Source organism: Scyliorhinus torazame, chromosome 1 (assembly GCF_047496885.1).
Source record: "Scyliorhinus torazame isolate Kashiwa2021f chromosome 1, sScyTor2.1, whole genome shotgun sequence".
Taxonomy (NCBI): Eukaryota; Metazoa; Chordata; class Chondrichthyes; order Carcharhiniformes; family Scyliorhinidae; genus Scyliorhinus; species Scyliorhinus torazame.
The window spans coordinates 290,332,831-290,359,425 of record NC_092707.1 but is presented as its reverse complement, the minus strand read 5'-3'; the positions used below and the strand labels follow the sequence as shown (position 1 = coordinate 290,359,425).

Sequence of the window (26,595 nt, the reverse complement as noted above, 5' to 3'; positions counted from 1 at the left end):
AAAGAAGTGCATCCTCTTTCACTCCTAAATGCCCCCAACTATAAAGATTATACCTCCTTGCTCCAGATTCCTTCATCTGAGCTAACAGTCATTCTGAATCTATCTTAAAAGTCCCATTAATATTTCAAACACTTCGATTAGATCACACCTCAACCTTCTGAACTTCAAGGAAAGCAACCACAACCAAGTTTACGCAACCGTTGCTCCTAATTTAACCCTCTTAAGCCATGGTGTCATTCTACTTTTCACATGACAATCAATCTTAAGAAATCTGCATTTAGCACAAGATTTCACCACCTGGTCTTACCTGCAATACATCACAAAGGCAGTTTTCAGTATCTTAGTTTTGTCCTCTTGTGCCTCTGATCTTTCAAATGGTTGCCTGGCATCACTCTGAGAAGATGATTGGATTTTAATCTTAACTACATATTAAAATCACAGAAATTAACTGCAATAAACAATCAATGCAACACCACCCCACAGATTAGTGTTTGGACTGCCTCCTGCCCACCCTAGGGAAGACGACTGCAACCCAATTGGAATCATAAGTATTTTGTTCATTTTTATTGTAACTACAATTTGATACATTTTCAAAGTTTCTGCCTTCACATCAAATTAACTTCACTTCAGATTTCCATAAAGTTAGAAGCTATTTTAAAAGTGCTATGGTGGTGCAGTCGTTAACAGCGCCAGTGACACTGGTTCGATTTTGGCTTTGGTTGACTGTGTGGAGTTTGCACATTCTCCCAGTGTCTGCGTGGGATTCCTCCAGGTGCTCTGGTTTCCTCCCACAGTCCAAAGATGTGCGGGTTGGTAGATTGACCATGATCAATGCATGGGGTTACAGGGATAGGGCGGAGGAGTGGACATAGATAGCGAGCTCTTTTGGAGGGTTGGTGCAGACTTGATTGGTTGAATGGTCTCCTCCTGCACTTTAGGGATTCTATGGTTCCAAAAGAAGACAGACGGACACCATTCACTTCTACACATCACACTCTCTGGTGGTCACGGCACATGGCAACAGTGCAGTGATCAGGTCCCATTACACAACAATAGGTTGAACCTGGTCCAGAAACTCACTGGAAGATAATGTGGGAGGATAACCAGAATACTCTGCACCAGAACAGTGGTCATAATCTTCTCTACTGTTCTGTCTCATGGCCCTTGCGCTAAATGCCATGAAGACAGCATCAAGAAAGCTCAAGCTAATTCTAAAAGAGCGGCTCCTGGTGCCGTCCCACATTGCCCCATCTGATGCTCACCACAACTCTAAAGTGCTCAGTGAGATGGTAAAAATCACGAGCAACACCAACCTTCCCGTTCACAAGGACTTGTTCTTAAAATCACACTGGCCATTTTGGGAAAAAGCAGTTAATAGCCCTTAAGTTGATATCAATCCACTAACCAGATGAATGAAATCACGGAACATATGCAGCATAAAGCACCAACAGCAGTGGTTGCTGACTTCAAACTCCTTCAAAGACAGTGGACAGCGTTCACTCAAATCCAAACAGAGCATGGACAATGTAGCTACCTGCCCGTCATGCAAGAGTCCCTTTAAGAAATGTGTGTTTCTCAAATGGCAGCAGTGATGTCAGAGTGTGGGTGGAGCTGGGCTGTCTTTCTCTTTCATTTTGAGCTGAAAAGTTGTTTTGTGGCTCGGTTTAGTTTCGTTTTAGATTTGGAGAAGCTGCAGTCACAGAAAGAGGTGTATGAATCTCTGCAAGCTAAAGAACATTCATTTGGAGATTCAAAGTGGTAACTGCTCTCAGTAGAGAATTTAAACCTGCTGTCCTTCTGTAAAAAAGGGTTTTTGTCTTATGGATGTCTTATAGAGTACTGTATTCTTTGGGGGGGGGGGCGGTGTATTTGAATTGATGGTTGCTACGACGTTCACTAAGTTAATAAATGTTAACTGGGTTCATAGAATAAACATTGTTTTTGTTTAAACATACTTTTAGTTCTCTGTTGCATCACACCTGTAAATTGGGCCCTTGTGTTCCCCATAACCAAAATCTATTTAAAGTTGTGCGTCAGGTGAACACCATGATCCGCTTTGGCGTTCTCTAAACCCTGGACCATAACAAATTGGGGGCTCGAGAGGGACAAAAGTCTATCTATTGGGTGACTTAGTGAACATAAAGACAGCGAGAGGGGAGCATATATGTGGTTGCTTTTCAGGTGTGGTATTTCAGTTTAAGTAGGGAGTGTGTTGTGGACAATGGCTCTTTCGGAGGCTCAGAAGTTTTTGGGGGTGGATAAGGTCACACGCAGTACCTTACAAACAGAGACTAAAAAAAGGCTTTTAGATTTGGCAAAAACATTGCAGTTAACGTTACCTAACAACATGTGAAAAGAAGAGGTACATACCGCGGTAGCTGAGCATTAAAAATTGCCTGAGATACAGTCTGACTCCTTGGAAATGGCAAAGATTCAGTTGCAGATTAAGCAATTTGAACATGAAAATGAATGAAAGCAGCTTGAAAACGATAGAGAGGAAAAAGAAAAGAGAGAAAGAGACAGAGAGGAAAAAGAAAAGGAGAGAGAAGAAAGGAGAAAAGAAAGAATGGCCCTAGCAGAACAAAAAGAAAGAGAAAGGGAGATACAGATTAGGGAAAAAGATAGAGAGAGAGAGTTTGAACTTGAGAAAATGGCCATGAAATATGACAGTCAGTTAAAATTGGCAGATGTAAAGGGAAACGTACAGTTGGAGGATAGTGATGAGGATAAAGAGAAAGAGCTTTGTAGTCGAAGGCTTGGTGGGGATCTATTTGAGTATGTCCACGCATTGCCAAGGTTTGATGCGAAGGAGGTGGAAGCCTTTTTCATTTCATTTGAAAAAGTGGCTAAACAAATGAAATGGTCACAGGACATGTGGGTATTACTGATTCAAACAAAGTTGGTAGGTAGAGCTAGTGAAGTGTTTGCGTCACGATCAGAGGAGGTATCCGAGATGTATGAGGAGGTGAAAAACTCCATCTTAGGTGCATATGAACTAGTGCCTGAAGCCTACAGACAAAGGTTTAGAAATTTAAGGAAAGAACCTGGTCAAACATACATGGAGTTTGAAAGGATCAAACAGATTAATTTTGATAGGTGGATAAGGGCTTTGAAAATAGACAACTGAAATGTTGAAGGACAAATATCCTGGGATTTTTCCGGATTGTGTAGTAACCAGGTCACAAAGTCATAGGTTAAGACAAGAGGAGAAATCAGAGAGTGAAGATGAAGTTGAAGTTCAATTATCAGAAACGATTTTTGATCAGATGGTTGGAAAAGAACAGGTGGAGGATGAGGTGGATATTTTTAGTTCAGGAAAATTGGCAGAGTTACAACAGAAAGATGTAGAAATAAAACGGATGTATCAGAAAGCATATACGGAAGAGAAATCTGGGTATATACACCAGAGTGTTATTACCGTAAAAGTGATGTCTTGATGAGAAAATGAAGACCTTTACATATGCAGGCGGATGAAAAGTGGGCAGAAGTTGATCAAATGGTATTGCCGATAGGGTATAGAAAGGAGGTGTTGAGAGTAGCACGAGGTGCCAGTGGGAGGTCATTTGGAAGTGAGGAAAACTCAAGCAAAAACCCAAAAACATTTTTATTGGCCTGGCCTACATAAAGATGTAGTTCAATTTTGTCGATCATGTCACACGTGTCATGCAAATATGCTTAAAGGGTACTTTGAAAGGGAAGGAGGGCAAACGTAGGTGGTTTTAATGATTCATATCAAAGTGACAAACTAAATCCAGATGACTGTGAATTTGACATACCTCAAATTAAATTGGAAAATGAGGATGTTCTTAAAAATTGGGATAAATTGTTGAGTTATCTTCCAGAGGAAAAACGGACTGACCTGAAAGAGTTATTGATATCATATGGGAAAGTTTGTGGAGATAAATTGGGAAGTACTAAAATGGCTATACATGATGTAGAAAGGCTGTTCCGATCAAACAACATCCATACAGACTTAATCCTTTAAAATTGGCACAAGTTTTCATAGAGATTGAAAGTATGCTTAAAAATGACATAATTGAAGTGGGTTACAGCCAATGGCACTCACCCAGAGCGATGGTACCAAAACCAGACGGTACCCAACGGTTGTGTGTGGACTATAGAAAGGTTAATGCAGTTACAAGAACGGACTCTTATCCTATCCCACGTTTGGAGGATCGCATTGAGAAAGTGGGACAATCAGCTTTTTTTTTTTTAAAAAAAAAAAAAACATTTTTATTGGAGTTTTCACAAAATATCAACAACAGAATGAAAAATGAACCCAATAGAATTAAATACAGAACAAAGTAAAACAACCCCCGTGCCCCCCTCCCCCCATACATGAATAATAAATTAACACCCCGAATTAACACAAAGCAAACATAGCAAATTTATACACCCCCTCAGATCCCCCAGGGTAAATAAACAAAAATAAAATAGAACCCTCCCCCCCTCCGCCCGAGTTGCTGCTGACCATTATTTACCGTTCTGCCAGGAAGTCCAAGAATGGCTGCCACCGCCTGAAGACCCCTTGTACCGATCCCCTTAAGGTGAATTTCACCCTCTCCAATTTAATAAACCCCGCCATATCGTTGATCCAGGATTCCACGCTTGGGGGCCTCGCATCCCTCCACTGAAGAAGAATCCTTTGCCGGGCTACCAAAGACGCAAAGGCCAGAATACCGGTCTCTTTCGCCTCCTGCACTCCCGGCTCCCCTGCAACCCCAAATATTGCGAGCCCCCAGCCCAGCTTGACCCTGGATCCTACCACCCCCGACACCATCCTCGCTACGCCCTTCCAAAATTCCTCCAGCGCTGGGCATGCCCAGAACATATGGGTGTGATTTGCTGGGCTCCCTGAGCACCTAACACACCTGTCCGCTCCCCCAAAGAACCGGCTCATCCTTCTCCCGGTCATGTGTGCCCTGTGCAGCACCTTAAACTGTATGAGGCTGAGCCTCGCGCATGAAGAGGAAGAGTTCACCCTCCCTAGGGCATCTGCCCACGTCCCCTCTTCAATCTCCTCTCCCAACTCCTCCTCCCACCTACCTTTCAACTCCACCACCGAGGCCTCCTCCTCCGCCTGCATCACCTGGTAAGTTTCCGAGATCTTCCCCACTCCAACCCCCCCACCGAGAGCACCCTGTCCTGTAGTGTGTGTGGCAGCAGCCGCGAGAATTCCACCACTTGCCGCCTGGCAAACGTCCTTACCTGTAAATATCAAACGGTGTTCCCGGGGGAGGGGGGGGGGGGGGGGGGGGGAGCCCATACTTCTCCTCCAGCCCACCCAGGCTCGCGAACTTCCCGTCGACAAACAGGTCCCCCAATCTTCTTATCCCTGCCCTGTGCCAGCCCGAAAACCCTCAGTCGATTGTCCCTGGGACAAACCGGTGATTCCCCCATATTGGGGTCCACACCGAGGCCCCAACTTCCCCCCTGTGCCGCCTCCACTGCCCCCAGATTTTGATGGTAGCCGCCACTACCGGGCTCGTGGTATACCTCATTGGAGGGAGCGGCAGCGGCGCCGTTGCCAGCGCCTCCAGACTCATACCCTCACAAGACGCCGTCTCCAGCCTCTTCCATGCAGCCCCCTCCCCCTCCATCACCCACTTGCGCACCATCGGAACATTGGCGGCCCAGTAGTACGCACAGAGGTTGGGCAGTGCCAGCCCCCCCCATCCCTACTCCGCTCCAGGAACACCCTTCTCACCCTCGGAGTCCCTCGCGCCCACACAAACCCCGTTCTGCTCCTGTTGACCCACCTAAAGAAGGCCTTCGGGATAAACATGGGGACGCACTGGATCAGGAACAAAAACCTTGGGAGCACAGTTATCTTAACTGACTGCACCCTACCCGCCAGGGACAGCAGCAACGCGTCCCACCTCTTGAACCTCTCCTCCATTTAATCTATCAGCCTCGTGAAATTAAGTCTATGCAGGGGCCCCCAGCTCCTGGCCACCTGGACCCCCAAATACCTGAAGCTCCTCTCCGCCCTTTTAGTGGGAGCTCGCCAATCCCCCTCTCCTGGTCCCCTGGGTGAACCACAAACAACTCGCTCTTCCCCATGTTGAGCTTGTACCCCGAGAAATCCCCGAACTTCCTGGGGATCCTCATTACCTCCGGCATTCCCCCCACCGGGTCCACCACATATAGCAGCAAGTTGTCCGCATGGAACGACACCCTATGCTCCTCCCCACCCCGCACCAACCCCCTCCAGTTCCTCGACTCCCTTAGTTCCATAGCCAGGGGTTCAATCACCAGTGCGAAGAGCAGGGGGGACAGGGGACACCCCTGCCTCACTCCTCGATGCAACCGTAAGTACTCAGACCTCCTCTTGTTCGTGGCCACACTCGCCATCGGGCCCTCGTACAACAGCCTAACAGACCCCTCCCCAAACCCGAACCTGTTCAGCACCTCCCACAAGTACCCCCACTCTACCCTATCGAAGGCCTTCTCAGCGTCCATCGCCACCACTATCTCCGCCACCCTCGCCGGCATCATAATAACGTTCAGGAGCCTCCGCATATTCGCGTTCAACTACCTCTCCTTCACGAACCCAGTCTGGTCTTCATGGATCACCTGCGGCACACAATCCTCAATTCTCGTGGCTAAGACCTTCGCCAGCACCTTGGCATCTACATTTAACAACAAAATTGGCCTGCAAGACCCACACTGCAGGGGATCCTTGTCCCGCCTCACGATCAAGGAGATCAGTGCCCCCCCCCTCCCTTGCCTCATTGAAGGTCCTAACGAGCAACGGGCCCAACAGGTCCACATATTTCTTGTAGAACTCGACCGGGAAACCGTCCGTCCCCGGTGCCTTCCCCGCCTGCATGCTCCCTATCCCTTTGGCCAGCTCCTCCTGCCCAATCGGGGCCCCCAATCCCGCCACCAGTCCCCCCTCCACCTTCGGAAACATCAATTGGTCCAGAAAGCGGCCCATCCCTCCCTCTTCCAGTGGGGGCTCGGACCGATACAATTCCTCATAAAAGTGCCTGAAGACCCCATTGATGCCAACCCCACTCCGCACCACACTCACTACCCCATCCTCAACTCCCACGATCTCCCTAGCTGCGTCCCGCTTCCGAAGCTGATGCGCCAGCATCCGACTTGCCTTTTCCCTATACTCATAAATCGCCCCCGGGCCTTCCTCCACTGCACCTCCGCCTTCCTGGTGGTCAACAGGTCAAATTCGGCCTGGAGGCTACGCCTCTTCCTCAACAGTCCTTCCTCAAGCACTTCCACATACCTCCTGTCGACCCTCACCATCTCCCCCACCAGCCTCTCCCTTTGCTCTCTCCTCTCCTTGTGGGCCCTAATGGAGATCAGCTCTCCCCTAACCACCGCCTTCAGCGCCTCCCATACCATCCCCACTCGGACCTCCCCGTTATCGTTGGCGTCCAGGTACCACTCTATGCTTCCTCGGACCCGCTCACTCACCTTCTCGTCCGCCAACAGCCCCACCTCCAAGCGCCACAACAGGCGCTGGTCCCTCTCCTCCCCAGCTCTAGGTCTACCCAATGCGGGGCGTGATCCGAAATGGCTATCGCCGAGTACTCGGTATCCTCTACTCTCGCTATCAGCGCCCTACTCATAATAAAAAAGTCGATTCGGGAATAAGCCTTATGAACATGCGAGAAGAATGAAAATTCCCTAGCCCCCGGCCTTGCAAATCTCCAAGGGTCCACCCTCCCATCTGGTCCATAAACCCCCTCAGCACCTTAGCCGCTGCCGGCTTCCTACCCGTCCGAGACCTGGAGCGATCCAGTGCCGGATCCAACACCGTGTTAAAGGCACCCCCACTTCCAAGTCCGGGATCCGACCCAACATGCGCCTCATAAAACACCCATCGTCCCAGTTCGGGGCATACACATTGACCAGCACCACCCTCTCCCCTTGCAGCTTACCACTTACCATTACGTACCTGCCACCATGGTCTGTCACAATGCTCGATGCCTCGAACGACACCCTCTTTCCCACCAAGATCGCCACACCCCGATTTTTGGCATCCAGCCCCGAATGAAACACCTGACCTACCCACCCCTTCCTCAATCTTCTTACCTGGTCTGCCACATTCAGGTGTCTCCTGGAGCATGACCACATCCGCCTTCAGCCCTTCAGGTGCGTGAACACCCGGGCCCGCTTGACCGGCCCGTTCAGTCCCCTTACATCCCAGGTTATCAGCCGGATCAGGGGGCTACCCGCCCCCCTCCCCCACCGACTAGCCATAACCCCTGCTTGGCCAGCCACACACCCGCATCCCACGGCGGCAGACCCCCGTCCCAACCCCCTCTACTTGCTCCAGCTCCCTCTTGACCGTAGCAGCAGCAACACTGTTCCCCCCCACCCACCCACCCCCACCTGGGACCCCTCCTAGATGCTTTACCGCCCCCATTGCACTCCCGCAAGTCAGCTGACTCCTGCTGATCCCGGCTACTCCTGCCTCTCCTTTGACTCCTCCCATTGTAGGACATACCCTCCTCCTCCATTACCCATCCACAGGCTTTCCCCCTTCCATCCCAAGCGCGGGAAACATCCCTCGCTTCCCCGCCCCGGCCCAGCCTTCGACGCGGGAAAAAGCCCGTGCTTTCCACCTGCCCGGCCCCGCCACCTCTGACGCCGCTCCTTTTACAGGCCCAGTGCCCTCACCCCCAACTCGGGCCTCGCCCTCCCCGCAGGGCCCCATCCCCCCTACCTGCCATCCATCCCTACTCCATTTACTTACCCCTCTCCAAGAGCCCACCCGACAGACCCAACCAAAACAGTGCCCAACCCACCCTAACCGAACCAAAAAGAAATAAGAGGAAAGAACCCCCCCCTCAAAATGTAAGATCGCAACAGCAATCCCCGACCACCCATCTTGACCCTCAGTTTGTGTCCAGCTTTTCGGCCTGGACAAAGGCCCTCGCCTCCTCCAGAGACTCAATAATAGTGCTGGTCCTTGTAGGTGACCCACAGTCGTGCCAGCTGCAGCATGCCAAACTTCATCCCCTTCCTGTGCAGCACCGCCTTCGCCCGATTGCACCCGGCCCTCTTCTTCGCCACCTCCGCACTCCAGTCCTGGTATATTCAAACCTCCGCGTTCTCCCACCTGCTGCTCCCCTCTTTCTTGGCTCACCTGAGTACGCACTCCCGATCAGCGAACCGATGAAACCGCACCAGCACTGCCCGCGGCGGCTCGTTAGCCTTGGGCCTCCTCGCCATCACTCTATGGGCCCCTTCCAGCTCCAGGGGCCCCTGGAAGGACCCCGGTCCCATCAGCGAGTTTAACATGGTGACCACATAGGCCCCCAGGTCCAACCCCTCTGGGAGGCCCAGAATCCGCAAATTCTTCCGTCTCGACCGATTCTCCATCTCCTCGAACCGTTCCTGCCATTTCTTGTGGAGCGCCTCGACCTTTACCGCAATGCCCAAGATCTCGTCCTCGTTGTCGGAGATCTTTTGTCGGACCTCGGATCGCCACTCCCTGGGCTGTCTGGGTCTCCAGCAGCTTATTGATAGAAGCCTTCATCGACTCCAGCAGGTCCGCTTTGATCTCCCTGAAGCAGCGCTGGATAACCTCCTGCTGCTCCTGCGCCCACGCTGCCTGGTCCCCGCCCGCCGTCATTTTGCTCTTCTTCCCTCGCACCTTCTTTGGGTTCACCGCCACATTTTAGTCGCCCCTCTCCTGGTCCAAGCCATACACTGTTGGGGAACTATTGCAATCTCCTTCCCACACCGGGAAACGTCGAAAGAATTCCGTTGGGGGCCCTGAAAAGAGCCCAAAAGTCAATTTTTAGCGGGAGCTGCCGAATGTGTGACTTAGCTCCGCATAGCCACAACCGGAAGTCCGACAATCAGCTTTTATTTCCAAACTGGATTTACTTAAAGGTTACTGGCAGATACCTTTATCTGAAAGGGCGAAGGAGATTTCAGCTTTGTGACTCCAGATGGTATATACCAATTCAAAGTTATGCCATTTGGCATGAAAAACGTCCCAGCCACATTTCAACGGTTAACTAACAAAGTTGTTTCCGGATTACCCAATTGTGCGGTATACATCAAAGATCTGGCAATTTTTAGCCAGACATGGAAAGAACATTTGAAGCATCTGATGGAGTTATTTGTTCGACTTCAGGAGGCGGGTTTGGTGGTAAACCTAGCCAAAAGTGAATTTGGAAAAGCCCAAGTCGCTTTCCTTGGCCATACAATTGGACAGGGTCGAATGGTCACATGGGAGGTGAAAACAAAAGTTATTGAAGAGTTTCCGATACCCTCGACACGAAGGGAAATAATGCAATTTCTCGATAGGAGTGGATTTTACTGGAAATTTGTGCCGAACTGTAACTGTGTGGTTGCTCCACTGACGGACTTGCTCAAGAAGTGCAGCAAGTTTAAGTGGACAGCGGAGTGTCAATAGGCATTTGACGGCCTGAAGACTGTGTTAACCACTGCTCCCGTGTTAGCCATCCCAAATTACACAAAACCATTCAAAGTGGCTGTTGATGCGAGTGATGTGGGCGTAGGTGCGGTGCTTCTAGAAGACGACGCCGACGAAGGGCTCAAGCGGCCTATTGGTTATTTTTCAAAGAAATTGAATTCTCACCAGAGGAAGTATTCAATGATTGAGAAGGAGACTTTGAGCTTGGTGCTGGCTTTGCAACATTTCAAATCTATGTGACCAGCAATCAGTCTGACACAATGATATATACGGATCATAATCCATTGACGTTTTTGGAGCGATTCCAGAACAATGCAAGACTGTTTCGATGGATTTTATTGTTACAGCCATTTAATTTCAAAATAATACACATGGCAGGATGACAAATCATGATAGCCGATGCTTTAGAACATAGAACAATACAGCGCAGTACAGGCCCTTCGGCCCACGATGTTGCGCCGACCTGTGAAACCACTCTAAAGCCCATCTACACTATTCCCTTATCGTCCATATGTCTATCCAATGACCATTTGAATGTCCTTCGTGTTGGCGAGTCCACTACTGTTGCAGGCAGGGCATTCCACGCCCTTACTACTCTCTGAGTAAAGAACCTACCTCTGACATCTGTCTTATATCTATCTCCCCTTAATTTAAAGCTATGTCCCCTCGTGCTAGACATCACCATCCGAGGAAAAAGGCTCTCACTGTCCACCCTATCCAATCCTCTGATCATCTTGTATGCCTCAATTAAGTCACCTCTTAACCTTTTTCTCTCTAACGAAAACAGCCTCAAGTCCCTCAGCCTTTCCTCATAAGATCTTCCCTCCATACCAGGCAACATTCTGCTAAATCTCCTCTGCACCCTTTCCAATGCTTCCACATCCTTCCTCTCAAGCGGCGACCAGAATTGCACGCAATACTCCAAATACGGCCGCACCAGAGTTTTGTACAGCTGCAACATGGCTCTGAAACTCAATCCCTCTACCAATAAAAGCTAACACACCTTGCGCCTTAACAACCCGCTCAACCTGGGTGGCAACTTTCAGGGATCTATGTACATGGACACCGAGATCTCTCTGCTCATCCACACTGCCAAGAATCTTACCATCAGCCCAGTACTCTCTCTGTCTTCCCGTTATTCCTTCCAAAATGAATCACATCACACTTCTCTACATTAAACTCCATTTGCCACCTCTCAGCCCAGCTCTGCAGCTTACCTATGTCCCTCTGTAACTTGTAACATCCTTCTGCACTGTCCTTCTTTGTCATGAATGTGATGACGAGTTACAGGAAGAAGAACTAAAATGGACTATGTTATTTTAAATGTTTCAGTGTTTGTTCTGTTAAACACAAACTATCTTTACTATCAATATTTCTTAACGGAAAGTGACAAGGTAAAAAATGAAACCATCTTGAAGTTGATGGTTTATTTTTTTTCTGGGGGGAGGTGTCATGTAAGAGTCCCTTTAAGAAATGTGTGTTCCGCAAATGGCAGCACTGATATCAGCTGGGATGTCTTTCACTTTCATTTTGAGCTGGCAAGCTTTGTGGCTCGGTTTAGTTTAGTTTTAGATTTGGAGAAGCTGCAGTCACAGAAAGATGTGTATGAATCTCTGAAAGCTAAAGAATGATCATTTGTTGATTCAAAATGGTAACTGCTCTCAGTAGAGAATTTAAACCTGCTGTCCTTCTGTAAAAAGGGTTTTTGTCTTAGGGATGTCTTATGGAGTACTGCATTCTTTGATGGGGTGTATTTGAATTGATGGTTGCTAAAATGTTCACTATGTTCATAAAATGTTAACTGGGTTCATAGAATAAACATTGTTTTTGTTTAAACATGCAACAGAGAACTAAAAGTATCACACCTGTAAAGTGGACCCTTGTGTTCCCCATAACCAAAATCTACTTAAAATGGTGGGTCAGATGAACTCCATGATACACTTTGGGGTTCTCTAAATCCTGGACCATAACATGCCCCATAAGAGAAACTGTGACTCCGGTCACAAGCCCTAGACCATTGAACACATCAGCTCATTCTGTCCAATAGAACATGGTGGGGGAGGCACCCCATTTCCCATCTCAAGAAGCAATCAAATGGATATTCACCCCATTTAAGTCCAGTCAGTTCTAATGGAAGGCTGTTGATCCAGAACGTTAATTGCCTTTCTCTCCCCACAGATGCTACCTGACCTTAGTATTTGCAGTATTTTCTGTTTTTAGACATAGACAGAGTTTTACATCAAAGAAAGAGGCCCTTCAGCCCATCATGTCTGCACCAGCTATCAAGCACCTATCTGTGCTAATCCCATTGTCCAGAATATGGTCTGCAGCCTTGTATGCTCTGGCGTTTCAAGTGCTCATCTAAAATGTTTCTTAAATGCTGTGACAGCTCCCGCCTCCTCCACCCTTTCAGGCAATGAGTACAAGATTTCCACCACCCCCTGGGTGAACAGGTTTTTCCTCACATCCTCTCTAAACTGTTATAAAATGTTGATATTCAATTATGGGAAGTGGGCGTCACTGGTTAGGCCAGCATTTATTATCCATCCCTAGTTGCCCTTCAGAAAGTGGTGATGAGTTGTCTTCTTGATTTGCTGCAGTCCAGAGGTGTAGTACACCAACAGTGATGTTAGGGAGGGAGTGCCCAGATTTTGACCCAGTGACAGTGAAGGAACGGCAAAATATTTCCAAGTTGGGTGGTGAGTGATTTGGAGAGGAACCAGCTGGTGGGATTCCCAAATATCTGCTGCTCTTGTCCTTCTAGATGGCAGCAGTCAGGAGTTTGGAAGGTGCTGCCTAAGGAACCTTGCGAATTCCTGAAGTATATCTTAGAGATGATGCACATGTTAGTCAGTGATGGTGAAGGGATTGAATTTTTGTGGAAGGGGTAGCAATCAAGCAAGCTGCTTTGTCCTGGATGGTGTTGGGTTTCTTCAGTATTATTACAGCTGCACTCATCCAGGCAAGTGGAGAGTATTCCATTACACTCCTGACTTGTGCCTTCCAGATGCAGACAGGCTTTTTTGCTGGGGGTGGAGGCGGGTGTCAGGAGGTGAGTAATTGACCATAGAATTCCTAGCCTTTGACCTGATCTGGTAGCCACAATATTAATCTGGCTAGTACAGATCAATTTTGATTAATGGTAACCCCCAGCATGTTGATTGTGGGGTATTCAGCGATGGTAATGACATTTGAACGTCAAGGGGCGTTGGTTAGATCCTCTCTTGTTGGAATGTAATTTGCCGCTAGTCAGTCTAAGCCTGCATATTGTCCAGGTCTTGCTGCTTTTGGACATGGACTGCTTCATTATCTGAAAAGTCACGAATGGTGCTAAACATTGTGCAGTCATCAGCGAACATACCCATACATGATCTTATGATGGAAGGGAAGTCATTGACTAAGCATGTGAAGACGGTTAGGAGTAGGAGATTATCCTGAGGAACTCCTGCAGTGATATCCTGGTGCAGGATGATTGACCTCCAACTACCATAACCATCTTCCTTTGTGCCAGGTACGATTGCAACCAATGGAGAGTTTCCCCGATTCCCGTTGATTCAAGTTTCGCTAGGGTTCCTTGATACCACACTCGATCAAATGCTGCCTTGATGTAAAGGGCAGTCACTGATTTCACCTCTGGCATTCAGCTCTTTTGTCCAAATTCGTAATGAGGTCAGAAGCGGAGTGACCTGTGCAGAACAAAAACTGAGCATCTGTGAGCAGGTTATTGCTGAGGAAGTGACACTTCATTACACGGCTGATGACTCTTTCCATCACTTTGCTGATGATGGAGAATAGACTGATAGGGCAGCAATTGGCTGGGTTGGATTTGTCTTGTTTCTTGTGTGCACGACACCTGGGCAATTTTCCACATTGCCAGATAGATCCCAGAATTGTAGCTGTGCGGAACAGCTTGGCTAGGGATGCAGCAAGTTCTGGAGCACAAGTCTTCAGTACTATTGCGGGATATTGTCACGGGCCATAGCCTTTGCAGTATCCAGTGCCTTCAGCCGTTTCTTGATATCACATGGAGTGAATCGTATTGGCTGAAGACTGACAATATGATGCTGGGGACCTCCGGAGGGGATCAAGATGGATCATCCACTCGACAATTCTGGTTGAAAGATGGTTGTGAATGTTTCAGCAGCCTCGTCTTTTGGACAGATGTGCTGGGCTCCTCCACAATGGAGGATTGGGATATTTGTGGAGCCTCCTCCACCAGTGAGTTGTTTAATTGTCCGCCACCATTCACAGCTGAATGCGGTAGGACTGCAGAGCTTAGATCTGATGCATTTGTTATGGAATCGCTTAGATTTGTCTGTTACTTGCTGCTTGGCATACATTAGTCCTGTGTTGCAGCTTCGCCAGCTTGACACCTCATTTTTAGGCATGCCTGGTGTTGCTCCTGGCAAACACGGTGGCGGCACCATGGCACAGTGATTATCACTGCTGCCTCACAGCACCAGGGACTTGTTTTGATTCCAGCCTGGGGTGACTGTGTGGCATTTGCGTGTTCTCCCCGTGTCTACGTGGCTTTCCTCGGGTGCCCCGGTTTCTTTCCACAGTTCAACGATGTGTATGTTAGGTGGATTGGCCATGCTAAATTGCTCTTTAGTGTCCAGGGATGTGCAGCTTATCCTATAGAGTGGGAGAGTAAATCTATGTAGAGTGCATTTTCAGAGGGTCGGTGCAGAGTGGATGGTCTGAATGGCCTCCTTTTGCACTGTAGGGATTCTATGATCAAATCTGTAGCCCCTGGCTATTAATCACTCTACTCAGGGGAAAGGTTTCTTCCTATCTACCCTATGTCCCTCATGGTTTTGTACACCTCGGTCAGCTTCCCCATTGCCTTCTCTGATCTAAGGAAAACAATCCCAGCCTAACCAGCCTCACTTCATACCTGAAATGATCCTGATGAATGCCCTCTGCACCCTTTCTTGTGCAGTCATACCTTTATTCTGGACAACCCATTATACTCTAAATAGAATAGAACAGAACTAAACCTTACCTGCCCCGCTGTCTCAGATGCTGCCAAGGCCAGAGAATCTTCAATATTTTCAGGTAACATTGACGCACTTTCCTTCAGACGAGCAGCAACCAAACCACTGTTCCTGCAGAAGAGGACAGGCAATCCAGCAAAACTTCCAGCTCCCAGGATACCATCACCTGCAATATCAATGACAGCATTGAACAATTAACATACAAGTTGATACATTAATAACTAGCATTTATGTAGTGCTCTTAATGTAATAAAGCAATCCAAGGTACTTAACTGGAGTGTTATGGCACAAGATTTGGCATCCAGCCAAACATTAGGACACGGTGACCACAACTTGATCAAAAAGATAGGATTTAAGGAGGAACAGAGATGGAAGGCAATGCCAATGATCCTGATTAAAAGTAGAAATGCACAAGTCAGAATTGGCAGAGTGCAGAAATGTCTGAAAGTCCAAGGAGGTTACAGAGATGTGGAGAGGCAAACTCATGAAGGAATTTGAAAACAAGGACAAGAATTTTCAAACACCAGGTTAAAGTCCATCAAGTTTGTTTTGAATCACTAGCTTTCGGAGCAAAGCTTCTTCATCAGGTGATGAAGGATTTGCGCTCCGAAAGCTATTGATTCGAAACAAACCTGTTGGACTTCAACTGGTGTTGCAAGACCTGTTACTGTGCCCACCGCAGTCCAACGCCGGCATCTCCACATCAAGAATTTTAAAGAGTGAGACATTGCTTAACTAGGAGCCAATCCAAGTCAGTGAGCACAGGGGTGATGGGTGAAAGAGACCGAGTGAATTAGGACACAAGAAGCAGATCTCGAGTTTCCAGATGATAGAATATGGGAGAATGGTCAGGAATGCATCAGAATAATCAAGTCGAGAGGAAAGAACCCACAGATCAGGATTTCAGCAGGAGCAAGGGTAAAATTATGTTACAGAGGCAGAAATAGGTGATCTTGGTGATGATCAGATATGTCAGAATCTTATCTTGTCAAATGTGAGACCACGGTTACAAACAGTCTGGTTCTGCTGCAAAGTCGAGGGGGAGAGGAACGTAGCCAGCAGTGAGGGAATTGAGCTTGTGGTGAGGCGTCAAGAAAGTAGCTGTTGTCTTCCTAATATTTAATCCAGAGGAAAGATAATTCAACGATCAGTCAAATAATTTAGAGACAGTGGAAAGGTTGAGTGAGGCAGCGGAAAGGTAGAGTTGGGTATTATCACCATACAAACGGAAAATGATGCCACGATTATGCATTGTGTCACCAAGGACCAGCACGTAGATGAGAAATAGGAGGCAGCTAACGATCCTTGGGCAACACCAGAGGTAATGGTGGAGTGAGAAAAGAAGCCATTGGAGGGGATTCTGTGGCCATGATAAATATGATTTACTGTTTAAAAATGCAAATTAACTTTAAAGATTAAGCTCCACAAATAAACTGTTACCATAACCCTCATATGTATAGATTTCTGCTCTTTATTGTAGAAAATGTGTGGAATTGATGATACTTTAAGACAATTCACATCTCTGGTTTGTGGGGTCAGGGAGAACTGCTCTGTGAACAGTTCAATAATACAGTTTCAAATGGTTCAAGAAGCCACTGTGTTCAGTAATTTCAGATAATGAAACTTTATTAGGCGATTTAAATCAATGCATAAAGTTTATTAATTAGGTTTAAAATAAATAAATTTAGAGTACCCAATTCTTTTTTCCCCCAATTCAGGGACAATTTAGCATTGTCAATCCACCTACCCTCCATCTTTTTGGATTGTGGGGAGTGAGACCCACATTGACACGGGGAGAATGTGCAAACTCCACACGGACAGTGACCCAGTGCCGGGATTGAACCCGGGCCCGCGGCGCCATGAGGCAGCAGAGCTCAGCATTGTGCCATCCTTAGTATTTAGATTAACTGATTTCAGAGATATTCCTAATTAAATTCTTCCCCCATTGGAAGGGGGGTCAGACTACTCAGTTAGTTTTCAGGCTGAACACAAGTTTCTATTCTAACTAGCATGGCCAATTCTGACCTGTGCTTTTGCATCTGGCATCAGGAGCAGAGTCTCACAATATCAGGGATCCTGCACCAACATTAAACGCGTTAAGATCAGCAGCCGGCGAGTAAAGCTCCTCTCGTGCTTTTGCCTACCCGGAGAAGCCAACATTATTGGCCCAAAGGTGAATTGATATCAGACATCCAGAATTCTCCAAGAACATGCCAATTTATTACCATTGTGCCCAAGCCAATTTAACAATAAACAAGTGATCAACACTATGGTGAAGTTGTACCTGGCATATTCAGGATAAGTTTCTCCTGGGGCAGACTGGCTCGTCCTGTCCCTGTGCAGCAGGCAAACACCATATCATATGTGTAGAGGTATGCAGCTGGGCTCGAGTATTCTGGAATCAAGAATCGCTGGCAAGGCAGCTCCTCATCTGGCTGAAACGGAGTTGCTTAAAGTTAATTGGTGCTCGGAGTTGGCAGAGACTGTTCAACAAAAAGGCAGGAATAGAACAGTAGGGGAGGATTGAAATACAAGCTTTAAAACCATCTTGTTGCCATAATCAGTATTGTCTGTTTTGAAATTCCAGTGATATATTAAGTGGAGAAATTGTGTGAAATTTGCATTGCTGCATTCTGACAAATGCATATGCAGCCCCTACTTTACCATCCTCCATTTAGTCTCACCACATCGATTCCCTGAGCTGGCGTCAGGGCACATCCTCCCCCGATGTGAGTTACAATGGCAGGACAGGTGTTATGTTGCAGTTGTGTAATTTGGGAGTATTTGGACGTCATGGCTACTCATTATTAACATGTCTGCAGCAAGTGTAAACAGCTAGAGGATTGCTGGATTCGGATTATTGATCTAGAAGCTGAATTGCAGACACTGAGCAACTAAGGGGGCTTTTTAAGAATCGGGTCATCTGTTTTGCTCAACAGTGTGGGACAGAGGATGTGACCATTAGTGAGGCAGATAAAGGAGTTGAGTAGACAGTAGTGGAGGAGCCTCAGGTTTAAGACTGCTAAACAGGTTTACAGTGCTCAAGACCTGTGTGGACAAAAGCAAGGCCGGCAAGGATTAATGAACAGATTGGCAGAGGCACCATGGTACAACTGTTCACGCAGGGGGAGTAAATAGGAATGCAGTGGTAGTAGTGGACAGTATAGTGAAAGGAATGGACGTGGCTCTCTCCAGCAAAAAGCGAGAGTTCAGAAGGCTGTGCTGCCTACCCTAGCCAGGGTTTAGGACATCTGCTCATGGCTGGAGGGGAACTTGCATTGGAAGTCATCGTGGTCTATGTAGATAACAATGACATAGGCAAGGTAAAGAAAGAGGCTCCGCATTGCAAGTCTGAGAAGTTAGGTTCAAAATTAAGAACTCAAAAGGTAATAATCACTTGATTATTTACCGGAGCCACGTGCAAATTAGCATAGGGCAAATAAAGAGATGGATGTGTAGCTCAAAGACCGGTGTGGGAGAAGTGGGTTCCTGTTCATGGGACACTATTAGTTCAGGGGCTGTAACGTTGAGATAGTCTACACTGGCACGTGTTCTTGCGAATTGCATAATTAGGGAAGTAGCCCCCTCCCTTCTTTTCTCATCGTCTCATCCTGTTGTCAGCCTGCTTTTGAGGGTTCTCTTTCATGTGGCCTTGGACCCTCGGTCTCTGGGTCAGCTCTCTTTGGTCTGGGTGGCTCCCGTGCGTCCTGTCCCCCCGGCTCTATCAATTTTTGGCTTCAAACAGGTTGGAAGCCACCTTCAGACCCTCGGATAGTGAATTTAATCTTCACCAGGTGGAGAAATTCCGATAGGTCTGCCAGCCAGTCTGCAGCCGTGGATGGAGAAGGATTCTCCAGCAGGCGGTTAGGGAAACAAAGGCAAGGGCGTCAGCCCACCTTCCCATTTGTAGTTCTGGCTGGTCCGATACCCCAAAGACAGCCACTCTTGGGCACGGTTCCACCCTCACCCCCACAACCTTGGACATGACCTCGAAAAAGGCTGTCCAAAATCCGACAAGTCTGCGGCAGCCCAGAACATGTGGGTGTGGTTGGCCGGGCCTCCCTGGCCCCATTCACATTTATCCTCTACTGCCAGGAAGAACCTGTTCATTCGGGTTGTCAGGTGTGCTCTGTGCATCACTTTCAGTTGTTGAGGCTTAGCCTTGCACAGGAGAAGGTGGAGATGGCCCTGTTCAGTGCTTCGTTCCAGTGTCCCCACCGCTCCAGTGCCTCACCCTATTTACATCCCTAGCTCTTCCTCCCATTTTCCCTAGTTTTGTCCAGTGGGGAGTGTGCTCTTTCTAAAAGTCGTCCGTATACGTCCCCGTGTCCAGTAACATTGTGTCTCTCGGGGCCCTTGGGTACGTTGTCGCCTCCTTACGGAGAAAGGTTTTGATTTGCAGATGTTAGAGTTCCTGTCCGTTCGGTAGTTCCAGTGTCTCCATCAGTTCCTCCAAGGTCGTTAGTCTATCCCCAGTGTAAAAGTCCCAAACAGTCAATGCCGCCCCCCCCGCCCGTCCTGTCTCAACGTCTTCATGGTGGCGTCAAGTATGGCTGGTGGAAATTTGTGGTTGCCACAGATGGGGGCCATGGTGGACACCTCAGTTAGACCAAAGTGCCGACTCATCTGGTTCCAGGTTCTCAGTGTTGCTACCACCACTGGGCTTGTTGAAATTTCTGCTGGCAGGGATGGGAGCGCTGTTGTGGCAAGGGTCCAGATGGTCATTCCTGTACAGGAGACTCCTCCATCCTCGTCCATTCCATATTTGGTTCCTTCACCCATCCCTTCACTCTCAGCCGTGGAAAGTTCGGGAGGGCCAGGCCTCCCATGCTTCTTCTCCTTTGCAGTGTTGTTTTGGGGATTCTTGGATTTTTCCCTCCCCACACAAACACCATAATCATTTTGTCTATTGCTTGGGAAAAGGCCTTTGGGATGTAGATTGGTAGGGATCTGAACAGCAGGAGGAACTTGGGCAGCACGTGCATCTTAATCGTCTGCACTCTCCCCACCAGGGAAAGTGGGAATGCATCCCATCTCTGTAGGTCCTTTATTACTTCCTCTGCCAGACTGGTCAGGTTCCACTTGTGGATCCATGCCCAAACATGGGTTATCTGAATCCCCAGGTAGCAAAGTCTGTTTTGGGCTATTTTAAATGGTAGCACTTCCAGCTCTGCCCCTCTCCTTCTCGGGGTCACTGGGAAAACTTTGCTTTTGTCCAGGTTGACTTTGTAGCCGAAAGGCTCCGAACTCTCCCAGGAGCTTAGTGATTTCTTTCATGCCATTTTGCAAGTCCAAGATGTAGAGGAGCAGTTCATCCACATTGATTGAGACTCTGTGCTCTCTGCCTCCTCTTTGGATTCCCCTGCAGCCTCACACGTCTCTCAGGGTGATCGGCAGCGGCTCAATTGCCAGGGCGAACATGAGCGTGGACAGCAGGCATCCCTGCCATGTGACTGTGCAGCCAAGTATTCAGAGCTGGCGACATGGGTGCGAACGCTCACCTTGGGGGTGTTGTATAGGAGTTTCACCCATGAGATGAACCCCATTCCTAGCCCAAACCGCTTTAGTACCTCAATGAGGTACATCCACTCGACTCTGCCGAAGGCCTTCTCCGCGTCCTGGGATGCAGTCACCTCTGCTGTTCTCTCCCCAGATGGGGTCAGTATCACATTCGGCAGCCGTCTGATGTTCCCAGTTAGCTGTCTACCCTTAACAGAGCCTGCCTGGTTCTCTGCGACCATCTCTGGTACGCAGTTCATCAGTCGCTTGGCCAGGACTTGAGTATTTTTGCATCCACATTGAGCAGCGAAATGATCTGCATTCCGTTGGGTCTCTGTCTTTCTTGACTATCAGCGATATGGAGGCCTGTGTTAGCTTTGGAGGCAGGGTGCCCCTCGCTAGTGGAGTCTGCAAACATCTCCCGCAGGTGCGGGGGGAGTGCTGGTGCAAATCTTTTGTAAAGGTGGGGTCCCAGCGCGTTCCCGACCTGCATGGAGTTGATGCTCTCCATGAACTCTCCCAGTCCTATTGGTGCTTCCAGCTCCCTCTAACGTCCCCCATGACTGGTATGTCCAGTCCATCGAGAAACTGTTTTATCCCCGATTCCCCATTGTGGGGGTTTGAGGGTGTACTGTCCCTGGTAGATGGCCTTGAATGCTTCATTGACCTTTTTGGTTTGGCTCGCAGTCTGCCTCTGCTATCCTTCACCTGCACTATCTCCCTTGTGGCTGCCTGCTTGCTCAGCTGGTGAGGCAGCATGCGGCGAGCCTGGTCTTCATGCTCATGAAGAGTTGGTACACTGCTTTCCTGGTGGATAGCAGGTTAAAGTTCATTTGTAGCTTTTGATTGATTGATATTTATTGTCACATGTACCAAAGTACAGTGAAAAGTATTTTTCTGCGGCCAAGGGAACGTACACAGTACGTATATAGTAGACAAAAGAATAATCGACAGAGTACATTGACAAATGGTACGTCAACAAATAGTGATTGGTTACAGTGCAGAACAAGAAGGGCCGAACAGGAGCAGCATAGGGCATCGTTAAGTGTTCTTACAGAGAACATATCAGTCCAAGAGAGTGTCGTTGAGGAGCCTAGTAGCTGTGGGGAAGAAGCTATTCCCATGTCTGGATGTGTTAGTCTTCAGACTTCTGTATCTTCTGCCTGATGGAGGGGTCTGAGTCGCTGACAATGCTGTCTGCCTTCCTGAAGCAGCAGGAGGAGTAGACAGAATCAATTGGAGGATAGCAAGCTTGAGTGATGAGTTCACCATATTCTGCAATTTCTTGCGATCTTGGGCCGAGCAGTTGCCATACCAAGCTGTAATGCAGCCAGATAGGATGCTGTCTATGACACATCTGTAGAAGGTCGAGAGTCGATGCAGACATGCCGAATCAAATTTCTTGGCTTCTGTAGGAAGTAGGGACGTTGTTGGGCTTTCTTGACTGTTGCATCAACGTGGGTGGACCAGGACAGACTGTTGGTGATGATGACCCCCAGGAACTTAAGCTATTGGCCATCTCCACTTCGGAGCCATTGACGCAGACCGGGGGGGGGTGCTCTTTCCAAGAGCCGGTGCAGACTCGATGGGCCGAATGGCCTCCTTCTGCACTGTAAATTCTATGGTAATCTATGAGGGCCTCGGAGTATCTTCTGTCGACCTCTAGTATGCAGTGGATCAGGTTGTTGCCAAGTCACCCTCTCTTTCTCATCTCTACGAGCCTTGGGAGACGATAAATTCTCCCCGAATCACGGCTTTCAGTTCCTCCCAGAACACGGAAGGTGAAACGTAACCGTTGCGGTTGTTCGTAATATATTCGCTTATGGCCGGTGATGTTTTCTGGCAGGAGATCTCGTCGGCCAAGACAGTCGTCTCCAACCTCACGTCAACGTAATGTGGAGCGTGGTTGGAGATTACATTCGTGGAGTATTCCGCTCCGACTCTCTGGAAGCACAGATTTCCCCACTTCAAAGAAGTCGATGCAGGTGTGTACCTCGTGTACTGGTACGAAAATTCCTTCACACATGGGTGCATGAACCACCATGGGTCCACTGCCTGCATCTGCTCCATGAACGTTTCCAGTGCCCTAACCGTGCCTGCCGTTTCCCCTGTTCTCGGTTGATCTGTCCATCAGTGGGTCCTGTACGCAGTTTTTAAAAAACCATGATCAGTCGGTGTTTATCTGATCAGTCGGTGTTTATCTATGTCGGGGATTTCCGCCATGGTCATGTTGATGAATTCCATGTCGTCCCAGTTGGGCACCGCCCTCTTGCTGATCAAGATTGCTACTCCCTGGCTCTCGTCCCGTAGCAGGAATGGTAGATCTGTCCCATCCAGCCCTTCCTTACCCGCAGACGGTCCTTCTCCCTCAGGTGTCTCTTGGAGGAAGACAATGGCAGCTCTCATGCTTTTCAGGTGGGCGAAGACTCTGGATCTTTTCATTGGGCCTTTAAGTCCCCTAACGGTCTAGGTGACTATCCTGGTGGGAAGAGGTTTTGTCCCAACTTTCCTGCAAGATCAACTATACTTAACCTTCTTCTCTCTAATGAATGGGTAAGAGGTGACTTAATTGAGGCATACAAGATGATCAGTGGATTGGATAGGGTGGACAGTGAAAGCCTTTTTCCTTGGATGGTGATGTCTAGCACGAGGGGACATAGCTTTAAATTAAGGGGAGATAGATATAAGACAGATGTCAGAGGTAGGTTCTTTACTCAGAGAGTAGTAAGGGCATGGAATGCCCTGCCTGCAACAGTAGTGGACTCGCCAACACCGAGGGCATTCAAATGGTCATTGGATAGACATATGGACGATAAGGGAATAGTGTAGATGGGCTTTAGAGTGGTTTCACAGGTCGGCACAACATCGTGAGCCGAAGGGCCTGTACTGCGCTGTAATGTTCTATGTTCTATCCCTGCACTCTGGGTTTCCCTGCTAGAGGGGCCATCCAAAATGGCCAGTCACCGTCCTCCATGAGGCTTGGTCCCTGCGCTCCAGGGTTTCCCTTTGTCCGGGGACTACTCAACACGGCTGGCAACTGTGTATACGCCACATGGGTGAGCCCCTGCACTCCGGGATTTCCCTTTCTCAGGGACTCTCCAAAGTGGCTGCTTACGGTGTCATCTTGTTCCATCTTGCCAAACCTGACCTGCTGAAGCCAGTCTAAAGCCCTTCCCTATCGCTATGTTCCCCCCACCACCAATCGTGGTCCCTATTCCCCCCATCTCCCCCCCCCCCCCCCCCAATCAGGCACACCCTTCCTGCTGGGAGATGCACCGTGGCCCCCTCTCTCTCATGCTTCCTGGCACTAGTTTTTCCAGCTAGTGTGGTGGCCCCCTCCCGGGGTTTGTCTGACACACAACCCCCCCCCTCCCACAAATTCCGTTGGTGTCTTGTCTCCCCTTCTCACCGCCCCCCTGCGCTCTGCTGCCCTGCCCCTTCCTTCCCATGAGCTTGTTCCCTCACTCATAGCGAGGCAGTGCAGTCCCGTGCAAAATTGTCCATTTCCATCGCTTTCTTTCTGCGCCTTCCTTACCACGGCTTTGTTTGCCTCGTCTGGTCTGTTCATACAGACAAACCCGTCTGCCTCTGCCGGGGTAGTAAAATAATGCTCCTTATTCTGGTACGTCACCTGACTGGGAACAATGTCCCAAATTTAACATTGTTTTTGTACCAGGGCAGACTTCGCGTGGTTGAATTTGGCACTGCACTTCATCAGGTCTGCCCCAATGTCCTGGTATATCCTGTGTCCCTCCCAACTGCTCACTTCGTCTGCTGAGCCCAGCAACAAGATCCTCTCCCGATCCTGGTATCTGTTCAGCTTTGCTACTATCACCCTTGGCTGCTCCCGGCCTTGGGGTTTGGTTAATGCCCTAGTTTAATGAGACCTGTGGGCCCTGTCGATCTCTACCCACCCTCTCAACTTCTCCAATCTCTCTTCATAATTAAAGTTCCCCATCTCTGGAACCATTTTTTTCCCAATTAAGGGGGCAATGTTGCATGGCCAATCCACCTATCATGCACATCTTTGAGTTGTGAGGGTGAGACCCATGCAGACATGGGGAGAATGTCAAACTCCACACGGACAGTGGGCAGGGATCGAACCCGGGTCCTCGGCGCCGTGAGGCAGCCGTGCCCAAGGAACTGTTTTTGTGATTTTTTTTTTCTGCACTCTAATGCCTTCACATCCTTCTGAACTGTGATGCCCAGTAGTGGATGCAGAACTCTAGCTGAGGCCAACCCAGTGTCCTATACAAATTCAACATAACCCCCTTGATCTTGTACCCAATACCCTTATTTCTAAAGACTGCCCATCCCAAAAGCAAGAGCCCTAACACCGATTTCCTGGGGAGCTCCACTGCAAACTTTCCTCCTGCCCGAGAAACATCCATTAACTACTAATGATGGAGGAGATGTAAATGGGAATAACCTTCATTACTGTCTGAAAAACTGGGGGCAGCAATTATGATCTGAAAGGTGTTGGGCCCAGGTTGTGCCCAAAACAAAACTCTTGGCTGGTTTCTTGTACTTGTTGATCTTGTTTCAAATGTAGACTGCACACGTTTTCCACAGTGACATTTTTCTCTTTGACAGATTTATGAGTCGGCAGTACGTGCCCATGACAGACGTCAGGTACAGAAAGTGATGTGCATGCCTCAGAGACGACCCCGGGGCAAAGTACCACAGGCCACCCACACATCTAACTGGCAATGTAAATCTTCCCCAGGACACAGATTAGGGGTCGTCCTTTCAGAGTAGTGCTGAGTAATTTATTTTCCCTCTTGAGGGTTATGAGAGTTTGAAACTCTGCCTCAGAGGCCAATGGAGGCAAGGTAATCGCATATTTTTTATTTTTTTATTAAGGCGAAGCTCGATTGACTCCCTTGCTTAACAAGAATCTGAAGTTATCAAGTGTAGATGTGAACGTAGAACTTGACATGGTCTTATTGAATAATGGAGCAGGCTCGAGGGGCTGAATGGCCTATTTCTGCTCTTATTTCTTATGTTATGTTCTTACCCAATGCTTCACACTGCAGCTCCCATCATCATTTGGAAATCCATGTTGGGGATGCTACAGATTGCTGAACCAGCAAAACTTTTATAGGTTTCAGAAATAGTAAGCTTGAATTATTTGCATGCCATAAAACTGAACTGCAAAAATACAGAGCCAACTATAAACTTCCATTAGCTAAACATTAGCTAGTTTTCTAAAAATGCATCCAGTCAATACTAACATCTTCCATTTATGGAGAATGAAGAAATTCGAACTCCAAAAGCGATACACAGAATGACGTGGGATGCACACCACAGAAACAAACCACAGGTTGGTTCAAGCATTCATCCTCCACTCGAGCCTCCTCTCATTGTGCTTAATTCTTCCTTACCTTTGATTCCCCCCCCGCCCCCCACCACCACCACCTGTGGGGGTGCATAAATGCATTTATGCAAATCTCCTCAACCACGTCCCGTGTTAGAAATTCCACAATAAACCTATGGAAACAAACTTTAACCAAGTATTACCTGATACATTGGACAAAATTCAGTGACCTCCACTCTAATTTCATCAGATATGTGATAGCCATTATCCTGCAGAGTGGTTAAAATGTAGTAGGTTAAGCATGGAGCGTCTCCTTTGTTCCAGGCTGCTGTCAAAATCACCAGACCCTCCCTGAAAAACAAAGT

General features: G+C 48.2%; 1 protein-coding gene across 1 annotated transcript in view; it reads right to left on the bottom strand.

Moving 5' to 3' along the window:
- The window catches only part of nup133 (nucleoporin 133), a 116,762-nt gene that overhangs the window by 51,179 nt on the left and 38,988 nt on the right, over positions 1–26,595 (bottom strand). Inside the window, 4 exon segments of the mRNA XM_072507373.1 lie at positions 308–393; positions 15,423–15,580; positions 17,699–17,849; positions 26,434–26,581. Of these exon segments, the coding sequence (XP_072363474.1) occupies positions 308–393; positions 15,423–15,580; positions 17,699–17,849; positions 26,434–26,581 (543 nt within the window).